This window comes from Ruditapes philippinarum, unplaced genomic scaffold, assembly GCF_026571515.1.
Source record: "Ruditapes philippinarum isolate M1 unplaced genomic scaffold, ASM2657151v2 ctg172_1_1_1_1, whole genome shotgun sequence".
In the NCBI taxonomy this organism is placed as follows: Eukaryota; Metazoa; Mollusca; class Bivalvia; order Venerida; family Veneridae; genus Ruditapes; species Ruditapes philippinarum.
The window spans coordinates 292,788-312,180 of record NW_026851682.1 but is presented as its reverse complement, the minus strand read 5'-3'; the positions used below and the strand labels follow the sequence as shown (position 1 = coordinate 312,180).

Below are 19,393 nucleotides of genomic sequence, written 5' to 3'. Positions count from 1 at the left end.
CTCTAACTCTTTTGGTTCTTTAAAAGAAGATTTTTTAAGTTTTTACTATATGCATATAGGGAAAATCAATGACCCCCCTGGGGCGGGGCCAATTTTGACCCCAGGGCTTTTATTTGAACAAATTGGTAGACACCTATTAGAACATGTTTGATGCTCAATATCTTAGCCATAGCTCTTTGAGTTCTTTAAAAGAAGATTTTTAAAGTTTTTACTATATGCATATAGGGAAAATCAACGACCCCCCGGGGCGGGGCCAATTTTGACCCCAGGGCTTTTATTTGAACAAACTTGGTAGACACCCATTAGAACATGTTTCATGCTAAATATCTTAGCTCTAGCTCAGTTTTCACTATATGCATAGAGGAAAAATCAATGACCCCCCGGGGCGGTGCCAATTTTGACCCCAGGGCTTTTATTTGAACAAACTTGGTAGACACTCACGAGAAGATGTTTCATGCCAAATATCTAAGCTCTAGCTCTTATGGTTTTTTAAAAGAAGATATTTAAAGTTTTTTCTTTCGGTTGCCATGGCAACCAGAGTTCTGCATGGAATTAAATTCTTTGAACAATTTTTAAAGGTGACCACCAAAGGAACATTCCTGTGAAGTTTGGATGAAATTGGCTTAGTGGTTTATGAGGAGATGTCATTTAAAGTAAAAGTTTACAGACGGATGGACGCCGGACGAAAAGCGATCACAAAAGCTCACCCTGTCACTTTGTGACAGGTGAGCTAAAAACATACTATCTGGTGAAATTGTCAAACAAAAAGCAAAGCAATTTGCATACCAGCTCAATGTTTCTGATTTCGAGTGCTCAACAGGCTGGCTTGACAGATTTAAAGAAAGACATGAACTGTCCTTCAAAAAAGTTTGAAGCAAAATCTGTTGACTCTAATTCCACAGCAGTGACCGAGTGGAAATCTAAACTTCAGACCTATCTGACTGAATATGAGCCACAAAACATTTACAATGCTGATGAAACTGGCTTGTTCTTTAGAATGGTGCCTGACAAGACCTTAGAATTTAAAGATGTTCAGTGCCACGGTGGTAAAATGAGCAAGGATCGATTAACAGTTATGGTCTGCGCAAACATGACAGGGTCTGAGAAAGTACCGCTTTTTGTGACAGGAAAATCAAAAAATCCTTGCTGTTTCAAAAATCTAAAAACAATGCCAATTGAATATGATGCAAACAAAAAAGCATGTGTCACATCAGAAATCTTCACTAACTGGGTGAAAAAGTTTGACCGCCGTATTTTGGCACAGTCGCGAAGGGTTCTGTTGATTGTCGACAACTGTCCTGCACATCCAGAAATCGCGGGATTAAGATCTGTCAAACTTGTATTTCTGCCACCAAACACAACATCCTTGACCCAACCTATGGATCAAGGAGTCATAAAAAATCTCAAAGCTCACTATAGAAAGCAAGTCATTCAACAACAGCTTCGAGCTATTGAAACAGGTTGAGAAACAAGCATCTCGGTTTTAGATGCATTGTACATGCTCAAAACAGCTTGGCATGCTGTCAGTCCTCAGACTATTGCTAACTGCTTCCGACATGCTGGATTCCAGCAGTCTTCAGTTTCCGGTATTGAAATGATTGAGGACGACCCTGAGGATGACTTACCTCTGTCAACTCTGAGGCGTCTGACCTCTGGTGTATCGTTTGAGCAATACACATCGGCAGATGACAGTGTTCCGGTATGCGCTGATCTCACTGACGAGGAAATCACAAATAACGTTGTTTCACAACGTCAATCTCACGATGAAACCCTTCCTGATGATAACGATGATGATGAGCTGCCTTCAAGATCTGGAGTGACTATTTTCGCTGCCATGGACGGATTAGATGCGGTCAGGGACTTTCTTCACCAACAAGGAATCGGGAGTGATGCGGAGACAGAAAGAGCCATTGCAAAATTTAGTGACATAAGTTCTATATTCAGCAGATATTATCTAAGAAGAAGTGAGTGTAAGCAGACATCAATCTCTGATTTCTTTGTAAATGTTAATGATAATCGTTTATAAACATTGTGATGTGTGATATTCATATTCGTTAATAAAAAATGTGCTCATTATTCATTGTGTATTAAAAAGTAAAATGTATTTATTTAAGTCATGTTTTATTTGCCTGTTTTGTTGTACATAAATAAATGAATGAATAAATAAATAAATTTTGTTAAAAGAAAGATTCTTGTTTTGTTTTAAACACGCACGAAACAGTATTGTATCTGATCCGTACTATAAGATGATTTACTTATCGCCCCTTTTCTTTGTAACGCCATTTGTAATGTCATTTGTAAACGTTGTGTCATGGCGAAATTTTGTCGCAAAAATTCGGACCTATATATGAGTCGAAGTCCCGATGTGTTGAACTTTTTACGTAAGTCCCTTGAACTTCGACTTACCGAAGTTCTACTGTATAAGGAAAATAAATGACCCCTATTCCAACTCGGCACTGGTCAACTCTGCCCACTAATTTATTATTTTTTTTGGTTTGTTTTACCACTCTTTATCATGTTGGCACCACATAAAATCTGGCTTTATTCATAAACATTTTAAGATGTTTTCTTAAATAATTATTACCTTTTTGGTAATGAAAGCGTTTTTAATGATTTGGGTAATAAAAATTATTACAATCCATCCTTTGGACATAGCAAAATACATTGCATGTTAAGAAAAGCATGACATGTTGTTTTATGTATGTAAGATAAAGAACAAACATTTAAAATATTTTATATAATGTAAAAATGAATAAGTCAAGCCAAAACATCAATAAGGGTTATATATTGTGTGTTACGTGTGTATATTACCAGGCTTCAAGAAAGCAAACACAAAAGTGAATAAGAATTGCTACATCTAGCATGGTCATGCTTGCTTATTTCCTGGTATTAGGAATGCAAACATGAAAACAAATAAAAAAATGCTGCATCAAGAAGGATTACCAGGATATGAAATGCAAATGTGAAAATGAATAAGTCATGCAATATCAGCATGGTTATGCTTGCTTATTGCCAGGATATGGGAATGCAAATGTGACAATAAATAAGTCATGCCAACAAAATAGCTTGAGCTCCGGATTTGAAAAAGCAAACAAAAATGAATAAAAACTGCTACATCTAGCATGGTCATGCTTGCTTATTGCAAGAAAACAGGAATGCAAACATGAAAATGAATCAACAACACAGTATTTTCTATATTTTGGTTAGAATACCAATGGGTACTTTAATGGCAATATTGTTAGACGATTTGGCCAAACAGAGTTTTACAAATTGATCTTGCAATCATCTGCCCTGTCCACATATTACAGTTACTCCCATTAAATGGATTAACTGTAGCTTTGAATGTTAACACAGCAGCTGATCAGTTCATCTTATTGGACCCTCATGAAAGAAATTTACATAAGGATTGCACAGCTCTAATAGAATAGATATTTTGTTGTGTGGATGTTTAGTTTTTGTGATAAATTTCTTACTGTCTATTTTGAAAAGCATAATTCAGCAGCATATGAACTAACATCTGTTTATACTTTGTCTATCCATGTAGAAAATTCTAGGTACTGAAACCATGTTGCACATAATACAAACCCAAACAGTATCAGATTTAGTCCAGCATCAAAATAATATTAATAACATTACTTAACATTATGCACAGTGCACAGAACAGAACAAACACTGCCAAAGAAATGATGGCATTTGTCCAACATGTCAATGTGACAAGCATACATGGACATATAAAGCTAAAGTCAACATAACAGGGGAAGAACTTAAGAAAGAAATAGTTCTGTTTCAGAATAATCTAAAGAAATTGTTTGGAACAACTGAAGAAAGGTCAGATGATCTGATAATTTGTTAGATGGTCTCCAAATTGCCAGAACAATTTACAGTCAAAGCATTTGGCAACAACCTTAATACAGGATTGAAAAAAATCAATTGAATTAGGTTCAGTCTATATATTACTTTGAGCATTTCAAAGTGATCTCATCTTTTTTGAAGCAAATTATGTACATCCTCAGTCTTTAAGTGTCTTCAACTCATAAACAGATTTTAATAGTATTAATTTAGGAGTTTAGACTTTACTGTTGATTCAACTTAATCAATGGCTGTTCATATCACACATAAATCACATTAATTTTGTAGGCTAACAATATGTGTTGAAAAGCAAGCCCAAAATTATAGTTACTTGAAGAACTTGGTTGTTACATAAAATTTCTATGATAGGAGAACTACTGGTAGGTTAATATGTAAAATTTATATACAAAACAATTCCGGTATTTTGTCCATTCTTTTATATTAGTTTCACTTAAGCATAATGATAAAAAGAAATTGTTGATGTTTTAAAAAATATAAAAGAATCATTGATTTTATCATTATGCTGCATTCAGCATTGTTTTTAAGGCCAAAACTAAGATACCAAAAATTCATATAAAACCTTTATCTCTTCTAAATTATAGCCATCTGGACACAAGAAAATCCTTTTGGCTAGTGGATTATCATGAGGTATACCTGACACCAGGGAAAGTGTCATCTTCTCTTTATTATTGGGGACACTCCTAGAAAGTTGACAATAGCTCTGCTTGAGTGTATATTTTCCACGAAAGTCCTTGCCAAAGGAAAATGCAATGGAGCAAGGACAGCACACAATGCCATAGAGGAGTCAAAAGCTCTTCCTGACAATGTGTTATCAGCTATTAAAGAATTTGTAGGAAGACAATTAAAACAGTCATGACTGACATATTAAGAGTTTTAAGAGTTTACAGAAAATTATCACTTCTAAATGTGAGACAGTGAGAAGATCTTTGTTTCACTGCATGTCATTCATTTTAAGTCAAAAGCTTTAAAGACAATGGTAACAATTATGAAAATTATCAAATAACAGAATTTTATAGGCAGATGTTGAACATGCTGTCTTGAAAAATTGCTGAAATTCCTAGGGGAAAAATGAGATGGGGTTTACAATTTTATATGAACTACACATTTTCAGAATGATGATTTTTAAGATTTTCATCAATAACTCTAAAAATATCTCAGGATACATACTCACGGAGACCTTTACCCCCTGGTCACAAATTCAAAATTATTCTACCCTACCAAGACTGAGAGCTCTGGTTCCTCTCATCCCCTGATGCCACAATGCCGGACTCTCAAAACTCTCACTCTGGTGATCCTAGCATTGAAAAGGATTACTGGGGTTCCCCAGTAAGGTCAAGAACAACCTATCCTTATTATGATGAGTCCTCTTATCATTTAAATGGAGCATTTTACCATTCTTTATGGTTCCCCCTTAGTTACCCCAAACAAGTGTCACAGCTGTTGTGACAGAGTGGATACTCTGGAGAGACAGGTAGCAGTCTTCCTTCGGGGGTACAATAATAAGTAAACACCATTTACCATTTACTATTATATATCCAACATAAAAATATCTCTTTACTCCAACAAGAATATATTTTTTAAACAATAACTAATCGCTTCATTGGATTTATCCGATATATAATTGTTTTCAGAAGTGTCAAGTCCTAATTAGGTACATGTATGTATAAGTCCTCATACACCTGATTTTCATCGTATTAAATTGTATCAGACTAACATTGGTAACATTAATGAATAAACATTAGAATAGATGTGATATATCATGATTTTGATCGGATGATTACGTAAAATTGAATCGATTGTAAACTAGAACTGTGTCCAAAGGACACGGGTGCTCCCACTAACAACATATATATGTTATATAGTGAAAAAATCAACAAAGGGCCATAATTCTCTTAAATTTGGTCGCAGCAAAAATTCCTTCCTTTACTTCCATCAACACATTAAGGTTATTCATCCCTGGAAGTTTAAGCAAAATCTGCCATGCAGTTTAAGAGGAGTTGCGTTCACAAAATTTCTATATGGTATATAGTGAAACTAGAAATGTGTCCATAGGACACGGATGCCCCCACACGCCACTGTTCTGTCAATCTTATGACTCTAGGTCAAATATTTTTTGGACTACATGTGCCACAAGTTGAAAACTAAAAATCAACAAAGGGCCATAATTTTGTTAAATTTGGTCGCAGCAAAAATTCCTTTCCTTTACTACCATCTACACATTAAGGTTGTTAATCCCTGAAGTTTAAGCAAAATCTGCCATCCGGTTTTTAAGAGGAGTTGCATTCACAAAATTTCTCATAGTTTTATAATGAAAAAATCAACAAAGGGCCATAAATTCTTTTTTAAATTTGGTTGCAGCAAAAATTCCTTCCTTTACTGCCATCTACACATTAAGGTTGTTCATCCCTGGAAGTTTAAGCAAAATCTGCCATCCGGTTTAAGAGGAGTTGCATTCACAAAATTTCTACATAGTATATAATTGAAAAAAAATCAACAAAGGGCCATAATTCTGTTAAATTTGGTCGGCAGCCAAAAAAATTCCTTCCTTTACTGCCAAATCTACACCTTAAGGTTGTTTATCCCTGTAAGATTAAGCAAAATCTGCCATCCGGTTTAAGAGGAGTTGCGTTCACAAAATTTCTACATAGTATATAGTGAAAAAATCAACAAAGGGCCATAATTCTGTTAAATTTTAGGTTTTCCAGCAAAAAATTCCTTCCTTTACTACCATCTACACATTAAAGGTTGTTCATCCCTGGAAGTTTAAGCAAAATCTGCCATCCGGTTTTAAGAGGAGTTGCGTTCACAAATTTCTACATAGTATCTAGTGAAAAAATCAACAAAGGGCCAGAATTTCTGTTAAAATTTTTGGTCGCAGCAAAAAATTCCTTCCTTTACTACCATCTACACGCTAAGGTTGTTCATCCCTGTAAGTTTAAGCAAAATCTGCCATCCGGTTTAAGAGGAGTTGCGTTCACAAGATTTCGGGACGTACGTACGGACGGACTGACGGACGGACTGACGGACGGACGGACAAGTGCAACGCTATATGCTCCCACATTGTGGGGGCATAAAAATCAACAAAGGGCCATAATTCTGTTAAATTTGGTCGCAGCAAAAATTCCTTCCTTTACTACTGTAGTGTATTAAGTATTCAAGAAAATTAACTCTTCCGATCTTGTATGTAAAACTTGAGTACATAATTTGTCGTTCTTTAATACTCTTTAATTTGGAGATTGGGAGTTGGATAATAAAGGCGTGACCTTAAATGGTGTTTTTATTATTAATTAGAATTATCCAAGAATATTGGCCTAGAGCTGGAACATATTACATAAATATTTGGCGACGAGGATCAATCAAAACTTCCTTTTGATGCTTACGGGATGGCTGCTGTAAACTTATCGGACATTTCTGGTATTTTGCCATTTGAACTTGGTGATCGTTCAACGTTTGGTTTTCGTTGGACTCATTGGTTGAGAAGTTTTGAACTTTACGCTGAAGGGAAAGGTGTAAAAGACGCCGCACAAAAGAAGGCTTTGTTATTGCATTCAGAAGCCTAAGTGTTCAGGACATTTTCTTCACACAGAAAGTGCCAGATCCAGGGGAGGGAGAGGGTGTATATTAGGTTGCGAAGAAAGTGTTCAATACGTACTTTAAACCGAAAGTGAATTCTGCATTTGAGAGGTCTTAATTCATGGGAATTGCACAGCTACCAAATGAATAAGTTGACCAGTATATAACAAGATTGAGACAGAAAGCTGTGAACTGTAATTTTCATAATATTGAAGAAAATATTCGTGATCAATTAATCGAAAAGTGTTATTCACAAAGATTGAGAAGAAAACTGTTAGAAAAAGACGATCCATCATTAGATGAATGTAGACAGATTGCTATTGCTTTAGAAGCATCCGAATCTCAAGCTATTGCGATGGAACAAACAACATCAACAAATCATGAACATGTGAATAAAGTGTCCACAAAATTCAGCAGAATGCATGTAAATCATGGGTTTAAAACTAAAGTATTATGTTTTGCATGTGGACATGAAGGACATATCAAATCAGATCCACAGTGCCCCGCTAAAAGAAAAACCTGCCGGAAATGCAAAAAGGTTGGACATTTAGAAAGATGTTGTAAATCAAAGAGTATGGGTAAAGCTAAATACTGGAAATCTAAGAGTAAGAATAAAGTTCTTCAAGTGAATTGTGATGAAGAGCAAAATGATTCCGAAGATTCGAATTATGTTTTTACAGTTAGTGAATTGTCATGCAAGAATGAAGATATACTTGTAAATATTGGAGGCATTATGGTACCTGTGATTGTAGACTCTGGAGCTTCTGTAAAAGTAATTGATCGGGAATTGTGGGAAAAATTGAAACAAAACAAAGTGAAATGTAGTGTATTAAGTATTCAAGAAAGTTAACTCTTCCGGTCTTGTATGTAAAACTTGAGTACATAAGTTGTCGTTCTTTAATACTCTTTAATTTGGAGATTGGGAGTTGGATTATAAAGGCGTGACCTTAAATGGTGTTTTTATTATTAACAAGATATGTTTGTAAAACATGTATGCCCCCTATCAGCAGCCAATTAGTCATGTGATAAGGTTATTATGCATGACTTCTGACCCAGTGATCAAACAATTAATAAGGGTTATAAAGTATCTACTGGTCATGACCATGACCTTTGACCCCTTGACCCAAAACTCAATAGGGGTCATCTGCTGGTCACGACCAATCATCATACAAAGTTTGAAGTTCCTAGGCCTAGGCGTTTTTAGTAAATTGATCAGAAACCGTTTTTTACCTACAAGGTCAATGTGACCTTGACCTTTGACCCTTGACCCAAAATCAATAGGGGTCATCTGCTGGTCATGACCAATCACCATGCCAAGTTTGAAGTTCTTAGGCCTAAGGGTTCTCTTATTATTGATCGGAAACCGTTTTAACATACAAGGTCAATGTGACCTTGACCTTTGACCCCAAAATCAATAGGGGTCATCTGCTGGTCATGACCAATCACCATGCCAAGTTTGAAGTTTCTAGGCCGAAGCTTCTTTAGTTATTGATCAGAAACCGTTTTTACTTACAAGGTCATTGTGACCTTGACCTTTGACCCCTTGATCCAAAATCAATAGGAGTAATCTGCTGGTCATGACAAATCACCATACCAAGTTTGAAGTTTCCTAGGCCTAAGCGTTCTTGAGTTATTGATCAGAAACCGTTTTTACTTAAAAGGTCAATGTGACCTTGACCTTTGACCCTTCACCTAAACTCAATAGGGTCATCTGCTGGTCATGACCAATCATCACACAAAGTTTGAAGTTCCTAGGCCTAAGCGTTTTTTGTTAATTGATTCGGAAACCGTTTTTACCTACAAGGTCAATGTGACCTTGACCTTTGACCCCTTGACCCCAAAATCAATAGGTCATCTGCTGGTCATGACCAATCACCATACCAAGTTTGAAGTTCCTAGCAATAGGGGTTCTTAAGTTATTAATCGGAAAGCATTTTTACCTACAAGGTCAATGTGACCTTGCCCTTTAACCCCTTAACCCAAAAATCAATAGGGGTCATCTGCTGGTCATGACCAATCACCATACCAAGTTTGAAGTTCCTAGGCCTATGGGTTCTTTAGTTATTGATCGGAAACCGTTTTTACCTAAGAGGTCAATGTGACCTTGACCTTGACCCCTAGACCCCAAAATCAATAGGGGTCATCTACTGATCATGACCAATCACCATCTCAAGTTTGAAGTCCCTAGCCTAAGGGTTCTTTCATTATTGATCGGAAACCGCTTTACCTACAAGGTCAATGTGACCTTGACCTTTGACCCTTAACGCCAAAATCAATAGGGGTCATCTGATTGGTCATAACCAATCACCATACCAAGTTTGAAGTTCCTAGGCCTAAGGGTTCTTTTGTTATTGATCAGAAACCGTTTTTAATTAAAAGGTCAATGTGACCTTGACCTTTGACCCTTGACCCCAAATCTATATGGGTCATCTACTGATCATGACCAATCACCATACCAAGTTTGAAGTTCCTAGGCCTTAAGGTTCTTTAAGTTATTGATCGGAAAACCGTTTTTACCTACAAGGTCAATGTGACCTTGACCTTTGACCCCTTGACCCAAAAATCAATAGGGGTCATCTACTGATCATGACCAATCACCATACCAAGTTTGATGTTCCTAAGCCTTAAGGTTCTTTAGGTATTGATCGGAAACCGTTTTTACCTACAAGGTCAATGTGACCATGACCTTTGACCCCTTGACCCAAAAATCAATAGGGGTCATCTACTGGTCATGACCAATCACCATACCAAGTTTGAAGTTCCTAGGCCTTAAGGTTCTTTAGTTATTGATCGGAAACCGTTTTTGCTTTCAAGGTCAATGTGACCTTGACCTTTGACCCCTTGACCCCAAAATCAATAGGGGTCATCTACTGGTCATGACCAATCACCATACCAAGTTTGAAGTTCCTAGGCCTTAAGGTTCTTTTAGTTATTGATCGGAAACCATTTTTGCTTTCAAGGTCAATGTGACCTTGACCTTTGACCCTTTGACCCCAAAATCAATAGGGGTCATCTACTGGTCATGACCAATCACCATACCAAGTTTGAAGTTCCTAGGCCTTAAGGTTCTTTAGTTATTGATCGGAAACCATTTTTGCTTTCAAGGTCAATGTGACCTTGACCTTTGACCCCTTGACCCCAAAATCAATAGGGGTCATCTACTGGTCATGACCAATCACCATACCAAGTTTGAAGTTCCTAGGCCTTAAGGTTCTTTAGTTATTGATCGGAAACCGTTTTTGCTTTCAAGGTCTTTGACCCCTTGACCCCAAAATCAATAGGGGTCATCTACTGGTCATGACCAATCACCATACCAAGTTTGAAGTTCCTAGGCCTAAGGGTTCTTTAGTTATTGATCGGAAACCGTTTTTGCTTTCAAGGTCAATGTGACCTTGACCTTTGACCCCTTGACCCCAAAATCAATAGGGGTCATCTACTGTCATGACCAATCACCATACCAAGTTTTGAAGTTCCTAGGCCTAAGGGTTCTTTAAAGTTATCACTCGGAAACCATTTGGTCTACGGACCGACGGACCGACAAGTGCAAAGCAATATACCCCCTTTTTTTCAAAATGGGGGCATAATTAGAATTATCTAAGAATATCGGCCTAGAGCTGGAATATATGTCAAGTACCATCTACACATTAAGGTTGTTCATCCCTGGAAGTTTAAGCAAAATCTGCCATCCGGTTTAAGAGGAGTTGCGTTCACAAAATATCGGGACGTACGAACGGACGTTCTCACAGGACAGTAATTATGTGGCTACTCTATTGTTCTCTCTATTGTTCTTTTTAGCCACAATAAAGAAAATAGCCACATAAAAGCATTACGGAATGAATGACATCAAAGAGAAAGAACAGTTACCTATTGTCCCTCCAGCCACATAATTACTGTCCTGTGAGTGCGGACGGACGGACGCCGGACGAAAAGCAATCACAAAAGCTCACCCTGTCACTCTGTGACAGGTGAGCTAATAAAAAAGAATTAACTTGAACTTGACATTTTGTGTTGTGTCATTAATAAATCATATTTAACAAAGAGGATACTGGAATTCACAGTTACATTAAGAATTAAAAAAATAATCCAGTATCCCACACCAACCAACTGAGGGTTTCCCTGTAGGGAGCTCCCTACGCCAGCGATTCTGATTGCCCACTTCACCCCAAAGCAAAGGCTCTGCCGGCGACCAACACCAAAAGAAATACCTACCAACTCTTACCCGAGGAGATTCTTTCGGTACTTGCTAACACCCTGTGGAGGGTCCAGATCTAGGCATACGGCAACCTGCTACAGGGGCATTATTGTAGAGTTTTTTAAGGACATCAACTGTCAAGTATCCCCTTCTAGGGCCATGAGGATCTCAACATTGGAGAGGTAAATACTCACTTTACGTACCAGACTCTTTTACAAGATGCCTGTACTAATGAATACCCCACAAAGAAAGAAAAAGGTCAAGTCAAACTTCCTGTTCTCCAAGCAGATGGCCCACGTAAAAAAGCTAAAGGACCTTGACGTCGTCTTGTCACTTTTTTTGAGGAATATGTTTTAAAGGAAAATGATGAAAATTTACAATTTTTTTGTGAAAATCTTGTAAAAATTTTATTCACATGTAGATGTGCCTGAAGGACGATTGATTATTTTGTATAATTGGTCATCCTGCAGGACAAGAAGGACTTTTGACAGTATCAAGCTTTAATTATATTTATTTTATATGTAAACTCTATTCCTCAAATAAAAGGCAACGGGAATGGAAGATTAAATGACTAGCAATAGCTTAAAGTTTTTCTTTGAAAAAAGTCAAGCTAAAAATGATGAAATTAACAATCACATTCTTGCATAATGAGTAAATTCAGATCCTTTATGCTACTTGTATCTTCTATTTTATTTCACTTTATTATTCTTATTTATAATTCATTATATAATTTAAAATTATTTGGTCACCTCAAAACACTTGTTTTTTATAAAACAGGTACAGGTTGATGCATATTTTCAAAATTTATTTAAACATGAATAAATCATGTTTTTCAGACGATGGTTCTGGTTGTTGTGTATTTAAAAATATCAGAGCCTACAACGAAAGGCTACAAGAGGGAAGCAAACATAATAAAAAGATCAAAAGCAAGAAATTTATTTTTATTATTATTATTTTATCATCTTAAATGGCCTACAACTCTCATATGCCAATATATCACTTCAGTGATCCATAGAGTATATTTAATTTTTATTTCAACCACAAATAAGAGGGCCAAGATGGCCCTAGATCGCTCACCTGACCCATCAAACTGATTTAAAAATGTGACCACTAGAGTGTTAACAAGGTTTTCCCATATTTAGGCATTGTGACCTAGTTTTTGACCCCAGGTGACCCATATTCAAACTTGACCTAGAAATCATCAAAACAAACTTGCAGACCAGTTACCAGGATATTTGGAAAACAACAGTAGCCACTAGAGAGTGAACAAGATTTTTCTATTTTTAGCTCCTTTGACCTGGTTTTTCATCAGAGATGACCAATTCGAACTCATTTGAGCAATTAACTAGACAAGCATCCTGACCACGTTTGCTTACAATCAAGTCAAAAATGTGACCGTTAGAGTGTTAACAAGGTTTTTCCATATTTTGACAGTGTGACCTAGTTTTTGACCCCAGGTGACCCATATTCCTACTAGTTCTAGATATCATCAAAACAAACTTTCAGACCAATTTACAGGATATTTGGATCAAAGCAGAAGCCGCAAGAGTGTTAACAAGATTATTCTATGTATGAGCTCCTGTGACCAAGTTTTTCATCCGAGATGACCCATGTTCAAACCAATCCAAGCAATTACCTAAACAAGCATCCTGACAAACTTTGATGATTGAGGCAAAAATGTGACCACCAGAGTGTTTACAAAGTTTTTCCATATTTGGGCAGTGTGACCTAGTTTTTGACCCCTGGTGACTGATAATCAAACTTGACCTAGAAATTATCAAAACAAACTTTCAGACCAATTTCCAGCATATTTAGATCAAAACAGTAGCCACTAGAAAACAGTAGCCACTAGAGTGTTAACAAGATTTTTTTATTTTTAGCTCCTGTGACCTAGTTTTTCATCCGAGATGACCCATGTTCGAACTTATCCGACAAACATCCTGACAAAGTTTGACGATAATTGAGGCAAAAAAGTAACCGCTACAGTGTTAACAAACAGATTTGGACGGAAGACAGACATTCTACGATCCTAAAAGCTAAAAACCCACTCTCTTGGTCCTTTTAGTGGCAGATTATGAAGATGGCAAAGAAATAGTTTACCATATGGTCTTGAAGCTATCAATATAACAAGAGGGCCATCATGTCCCTTAATTGCTCACCTGATTAGATGGTACAAATGATCATGGCTACAATATTAAGACATTGTAAGAAACATAAATTTTAAGAAACATCAATTTTACAAATTTTAATGTAAAGGGGTTGGTGTAACTAAAGAAAAAATTTGTTGAATCGGTATCTTTCGATTATTATAATGTTATGGACTCTACACAAGGCAATTCATGACTGATCAAACATAAAGCAACTTTTATAAAGGACAATGGAACAACCATTCCTGTATAATTTCATCAAAATCTACCCAATAGTTCAGGAGGAGATGTTGTTTTTATTTTTAGCTCTGGCAGCAACCAGAACCCTTTGAGCAATTTTTATAGAGGCCCATCCAAACCTTTTATGTATAGTTTCATCAGAATAGACACAATAATACATGTAATAGATGTTGTTTACAGAATTCTCTAGTTTTAGCTCTGGTAGCCATTTTGTTCAGCAGACTGGAACAAAATTTGCACAATTTTGATAGAAAACTATCTCAGGAAGACAAATCAACCTTCTAAAGAAGAAATAATTTAACACAGCATCTAGAGAGAAAACATCATTTCAACAAAGAAGAATCTAGATCCACATATTAAAGATCAAATCAAAGATGACAAAATCTAAAACTGAATGGATTTCATTTGAACATAATAGTAACTGTGTCAGTGACATCTCTTCTTGGTATTGAAGGTTCCCACTTAGTTTCATTGAATTCCAGCCAGTAGTTGCAGAGAAGTAGCGTCGAAACGATTATTGTTCTATATGCATACTGCATAACCAATCAAGAGCCATAACTAAGAGTTAAAGCGTCTGACCGGAACAAGGCAACGATTTGCGCATCTCTTCTTGGTATTGAAAGTTCCCAGAAAGTTTCGTTGAATTCCAGCCAGTAGTTGCAGAGAATAGGCGCGGAAACTATTTTTGCTCTTTATGCATACTGCATAACTAATGAATTTATTTGTACATAATAGTAACTGTTTTAATGACATCTCTTCTTGGTATTTAAGGTTCCATTGAATTCCAGCCAGTAGTTGCAGAGAAGTAGCGCCGAAACGATTATTGTTCTATATGCATACTGCATAACTAATCAAGGGCCATAACTCAGAGTTAAAGCGTCTGACCGGAACAAGGCAACGATATGCGCATCTCTTCTTGGTATTGAAAGTTCCCATAAAGTTTCGCTGAATTCCAGCCTGAGTAGTTGCAGAGAAGTAGCATGGAAAATGTTTTGCTCTATATGCATACTGCATAACTAATCAAAGGCCATAACTCTGAGTTAAAGTTTCTGACCGGAACAAGACGATGATATGCGCAACTCCTCTTGGTATTGATATTTAAGTATTGGTATTGAAGGTTCCATTGAATTCCAGCCAGTAGTTGCAGAGATCTAGCCCGCAAACGATTTTTGCTCTTCATGCATACTGCATAACTAATCAAGGACCATAACTCTGAGTTAAAGTGTCTGACCGGAACAAGGCAATGATATGCTCATCTCTAGGGATTGAAGGTTTCCATCAAGTTTTGTTGAATTCCAGCCAGTAGTTGCAGAGAAGTAGCATGGAAAATGTTTTGCTCTATATGCATACTGCATAACTAATCAAAGGCCATAACTCTGAGTTAAAGTTTCAGACCGGAACAAGACGATGATATGCGCAACTCCTCTTGGTATTGATGATTCCCATAAAGTTTCGTTGAATTCCAGCCAGTAGTAGCAGAGAACTAACGCGGAAACAAATTCGGACAGATGGATGGACATTTGAAGTTTGAATATTGTGGGCCAAATGGAACTTAAGTTATGCTCCGGAAACTAAATTGTTTACGGATGGACGGACAGACGGACGTCACAAAATGGTACTTATGTGACTTTTCCTTTGATCTTTTTGGCCATTTTTAGTCACACAAGGCTTAAAAAAAGACACACAAGTAAAAACGGAATGAATAGGATCAAAGAGAATTTACTGTTACCCATTGTTCTCCAAGTCACACAAGTACCTCTGGGTTTATACGGCAGGACGGACAACCCGGCGACTATAATGCTCCCCCGAAATTTTCCGGGGAGAATAATAAACCGTCAAGAATAATATAGACAACTAACTGTATTTTCTATTTAAAGATTTTATTATTATTTTTAAGGCTTAAAGACTTCTGGCAACATTTCAAATTTAAGTTATTAATAGTATCTCATGTTACTATTTATAGTAACACATAACATTTTGAAACCTCTTTTTAAGCACTTAAATGGTATATTTCATCTATCATTTGTCCTCATGAAGATCATTGTTGATTGAAAGTAGTAGACATTAAAAAATAATTTTAACCTATTACTGGTGGTGACCACCAAAAGACATTCCTGTGAAGTTTAGATCAAATTGTCTCAGCTGTTTATGAGGGGATGTCGTTTAAAGTAAAAGTTTACGGACCCCAGACAGTTGGATGCCGGACAAAAAGCGATCACAAAAGCTCACCATGTAACTTTGTAACAGGTGAGCTAAAAAGTGGCATATACAGTTTTGGACGCAAGAATCATCACTGCAGAAGCTTCTTGGCGGGGGGACATTTACTGTTAAATCACCGCGCTAAATCTCTGAAAAGTCACCACGTTTTATATCGCAAAAAAGAAATGTACTTTTATATTTTTCTATAAATTAAAACATTTCTAAGTAATTGTCTCGAGACTCGTATGTAGTCTGGGAAAATCTATCTGATATCAACGTCTCAGGATAATTAGCATGCAAACACACTTGCATAATATTGGAATTGTTCTTGCTGCAAATAAGTTCCAAATTTTTATTTTCACCCTGAAAAAATCTTTTCCGGGACGGTGGGCTGATTTCTGTGACAATCCCGGATGTCAGGGACGTTATGGCATGTATGCCTGTTTCTAATACTAGGTTTATGGGTCCCAGTAACAATAAGCAATCTAAATATGATTCACCGAGCCATAGATTAGATTCTTAGTACAGATCTGACAGTAGACAAACATTAGAAAATGTTACAGATCAAATACCCAAAAAAGAGGCAATCTTGACAAAAGAGCAGAGTAAATCTAAAGAGTGGTATAGACTGCGTATGGGACAAAATTAACTGCATCAAATGTGAGATCAGTATGTGGTGATGTTAAAGATGTTCAAAATCCAGCCATGTCAACAGTAAATGTAGTTTGTGGAGCTCATAAATTCATAAAGAAAACTGTCTCAGTGTATGGATGCAAGCATGGAAAAGATGCCCTAAAATCTTAGGAAACAGACACATTCCAATTTGTTAATACAGCAGAGTGGGCTCTGGATAAACGTTTAGCATCTATTTATAGGTGCAAGTCCAGTTATCTTGGTTTCATGTGACTGTTGTGGTGAGGGAGTTATAGAAATCAAGTGTCTGCTCTGTGCAAAGGGTAAAAAGTTGTGTGAAACAAAGTTGAATTACTTTGCCGAGGGCAAATTGAAAGAGCAACATAGGTACTTTTACCAGATTCAGACTCCGTTAATTGTGACCCAGAGAGAATGTGACATTGAAGTCTGTGAGTAGGACATTGAAGTTATAAGGATTGAACTTAATGAAAATACAGAAAGGGAAGTCATCACAAAATCTAAACAGTTCTTCCTTCATGTTATTCTTCAAAACATAATGGGAAGCTAGATAACAAGAAACACTGAACCAGACGTTATTTATATTTGTCTTAAAAATATGTTTGGAAGAAAATATTTCTGACATTTTTGCATTTTTTCTCTCTCTTATTTTGAGGATGAGAATTTTACACCAGACTTGAATGGTCGTGACAGTTCTTCTAGTCCGTCAAGGTCACCCAGTGATGTAGAATCTGTGCATCCACAGCATGAGGGAAACGGAGATACAATTAACAGAAGGCGAGGAAGATCTCAGCCTCTCGGGGTAGAAGAGGAACGCGGGGGCTTGGAAAAGGTACGTAGGAACGAGCAAGAAGTACCAGGCAAGATGATGTTCAAATACCTGAGTTCATGTGGCGTGATGTTGACTTTTATGATCATTTTGACACTGATTGGTGTGGAACTCCAAGAAGGCATGGTGTATTGATCGATACTTCCCAATATGAGCCCGTTGACTTTTTAAGTATTTCTTTCCAGAGGATGTGTTTGAAATCATGGCCACAAATACGAACGTATATGCAAGTCAGTTTTTGGACGGTCGTGAACTCAAGTAGCATTCGCGTTATCATAAGTGGAGGGACACGTCTGTAAAAGAAATGAAAGCATACATCGCATTACAAATTGCTATGGGTATCCATTATAAGCCCAAAATACAGGATTATTGGGGGACATACTGGCTTACCGCAGGAAGATTTGGCGATGTTATGTCCAGGAACAGGTATCAGCTTTGATAAATAATATCAGATTTTATGCATTTTGCTTTACAAGCCATGAGGTAACATCTGTTTGTGTTCAACAAAGCATATTATTGATAAATGTGGTAAAACAAGAATTTGTAACAGAGTTACCAACGTCCCCCGCCTCGGGGAAGTTTTATATGAAGCAAAAAATTGTGCTATTTCAAAAGATTGAGGCAGGGATCTAAGGATTTTCAGTCCAAAATTATGATCAATGCTAGATCTGCAAATGCAACAATAAATTTGTTAAAGAAATAAAATGAAGCACTGAATTTAAAAATCTATCATGATAAGCTTTGACCTCTAAGTGTGACCTTGACCTTGGAGGTAGGGGTGCAGGTGTTGTGCATGACCTATCATCTTATTATTGTAACTATTTGTGCCAAGTTATTTCAAAATCTCTTGAACTATAAAGAAGTTCTACATTGGACACAATATATTCCCTTTAAAAGACTATGTTAATTTTTGACCTCGAAATGTGACCTTGACCTTGGAGGTAGGGATGCAGGTGTTGCGCATGACACATTGTCTTATTATAGTGAATATTTGTGCCAAGTATTTTAAAAATCCTTTGATATATGAAAAAGTTGTGGACCGGACAAAAAAAATACCCTATACACGAGATATACCCTCAAATAGACCTTGAATGAGCAAGTGCGACCTTGACCCTGGAGGTAGGGGTCTGGTTGTTGCGCATGACACATTGTCTTATTCTAACAAACATTTGTGCCAAGTAATTTCAAATTCCTTCAATAAATGACAAAGTTATGGACCGGACACGAAATATACCCTGTAACAGGCTATGTTACTCTTTGACCTCTAAGTGTGACCTTGACCTTGGAGGTAGGTGACCGGTTGTTGTGCATGACACTTCTTCTCATTATTGTGAGCAATTGTGGCAAGTATTTACAAAATCCCTTCAAAGATAAGAAAGTTATAGACCGGACACGAGATATACCCTCAAATAGACAATGTTGACCTTGAATGAGCAAGTGTGACCTTGACCCTGGTGGTAGGGGTCTGGTTGTTGCGCATGACACATCGTCTTATTATAACAAACATTTGTGCCAAGTTATTTCAAATTCCTTCTATAAATGACAAAGTTATGGACCGGACACGAAATATACCCCGTAACAGGCTATGTTAATCTTTGACCTCCAAGTGTGACCTTGACCTTGGAGGTAGGGGACCGGTTGTTGCGCATGACACATCTTCTCTTTATTGTGAGCAATTGTGGCAAGTATTTA

At 36.9% G+C, this 19,393-nt stretch overlaps 1 protein-coding gene across 1 annotated transcript; it reads left to right on the top strand.

Moving 5' to 3' along the window:
* Window positions 1-793: 793 nt before the first annotated feature.
* Window positions 794-1,465, top strand: LOC132736688 (tigger transposable element-derived protein 4-like). The gene has a single exon (XM_060723882.1). The coding sequence runs from the start codon at window positions 794-796 to the stop codon at window positions 1,463-1,465; it is 672 nt and encodes a 223-aa protein (XP_060579865.1).
* The last annotated feature ends 17,928 nt before the right edge of the window (window positions 1,466-19,393 follow it).

What these genes read in the sequence shown, in the direction of transcription:
- LOC132736688 (XM_060723882.1), top strand. Translation starts at nt 794, where the DNA reads ATGTTTCTGATTTCGAGTGCTCAACAGGCTGGCTTGACAGATTTAAAG.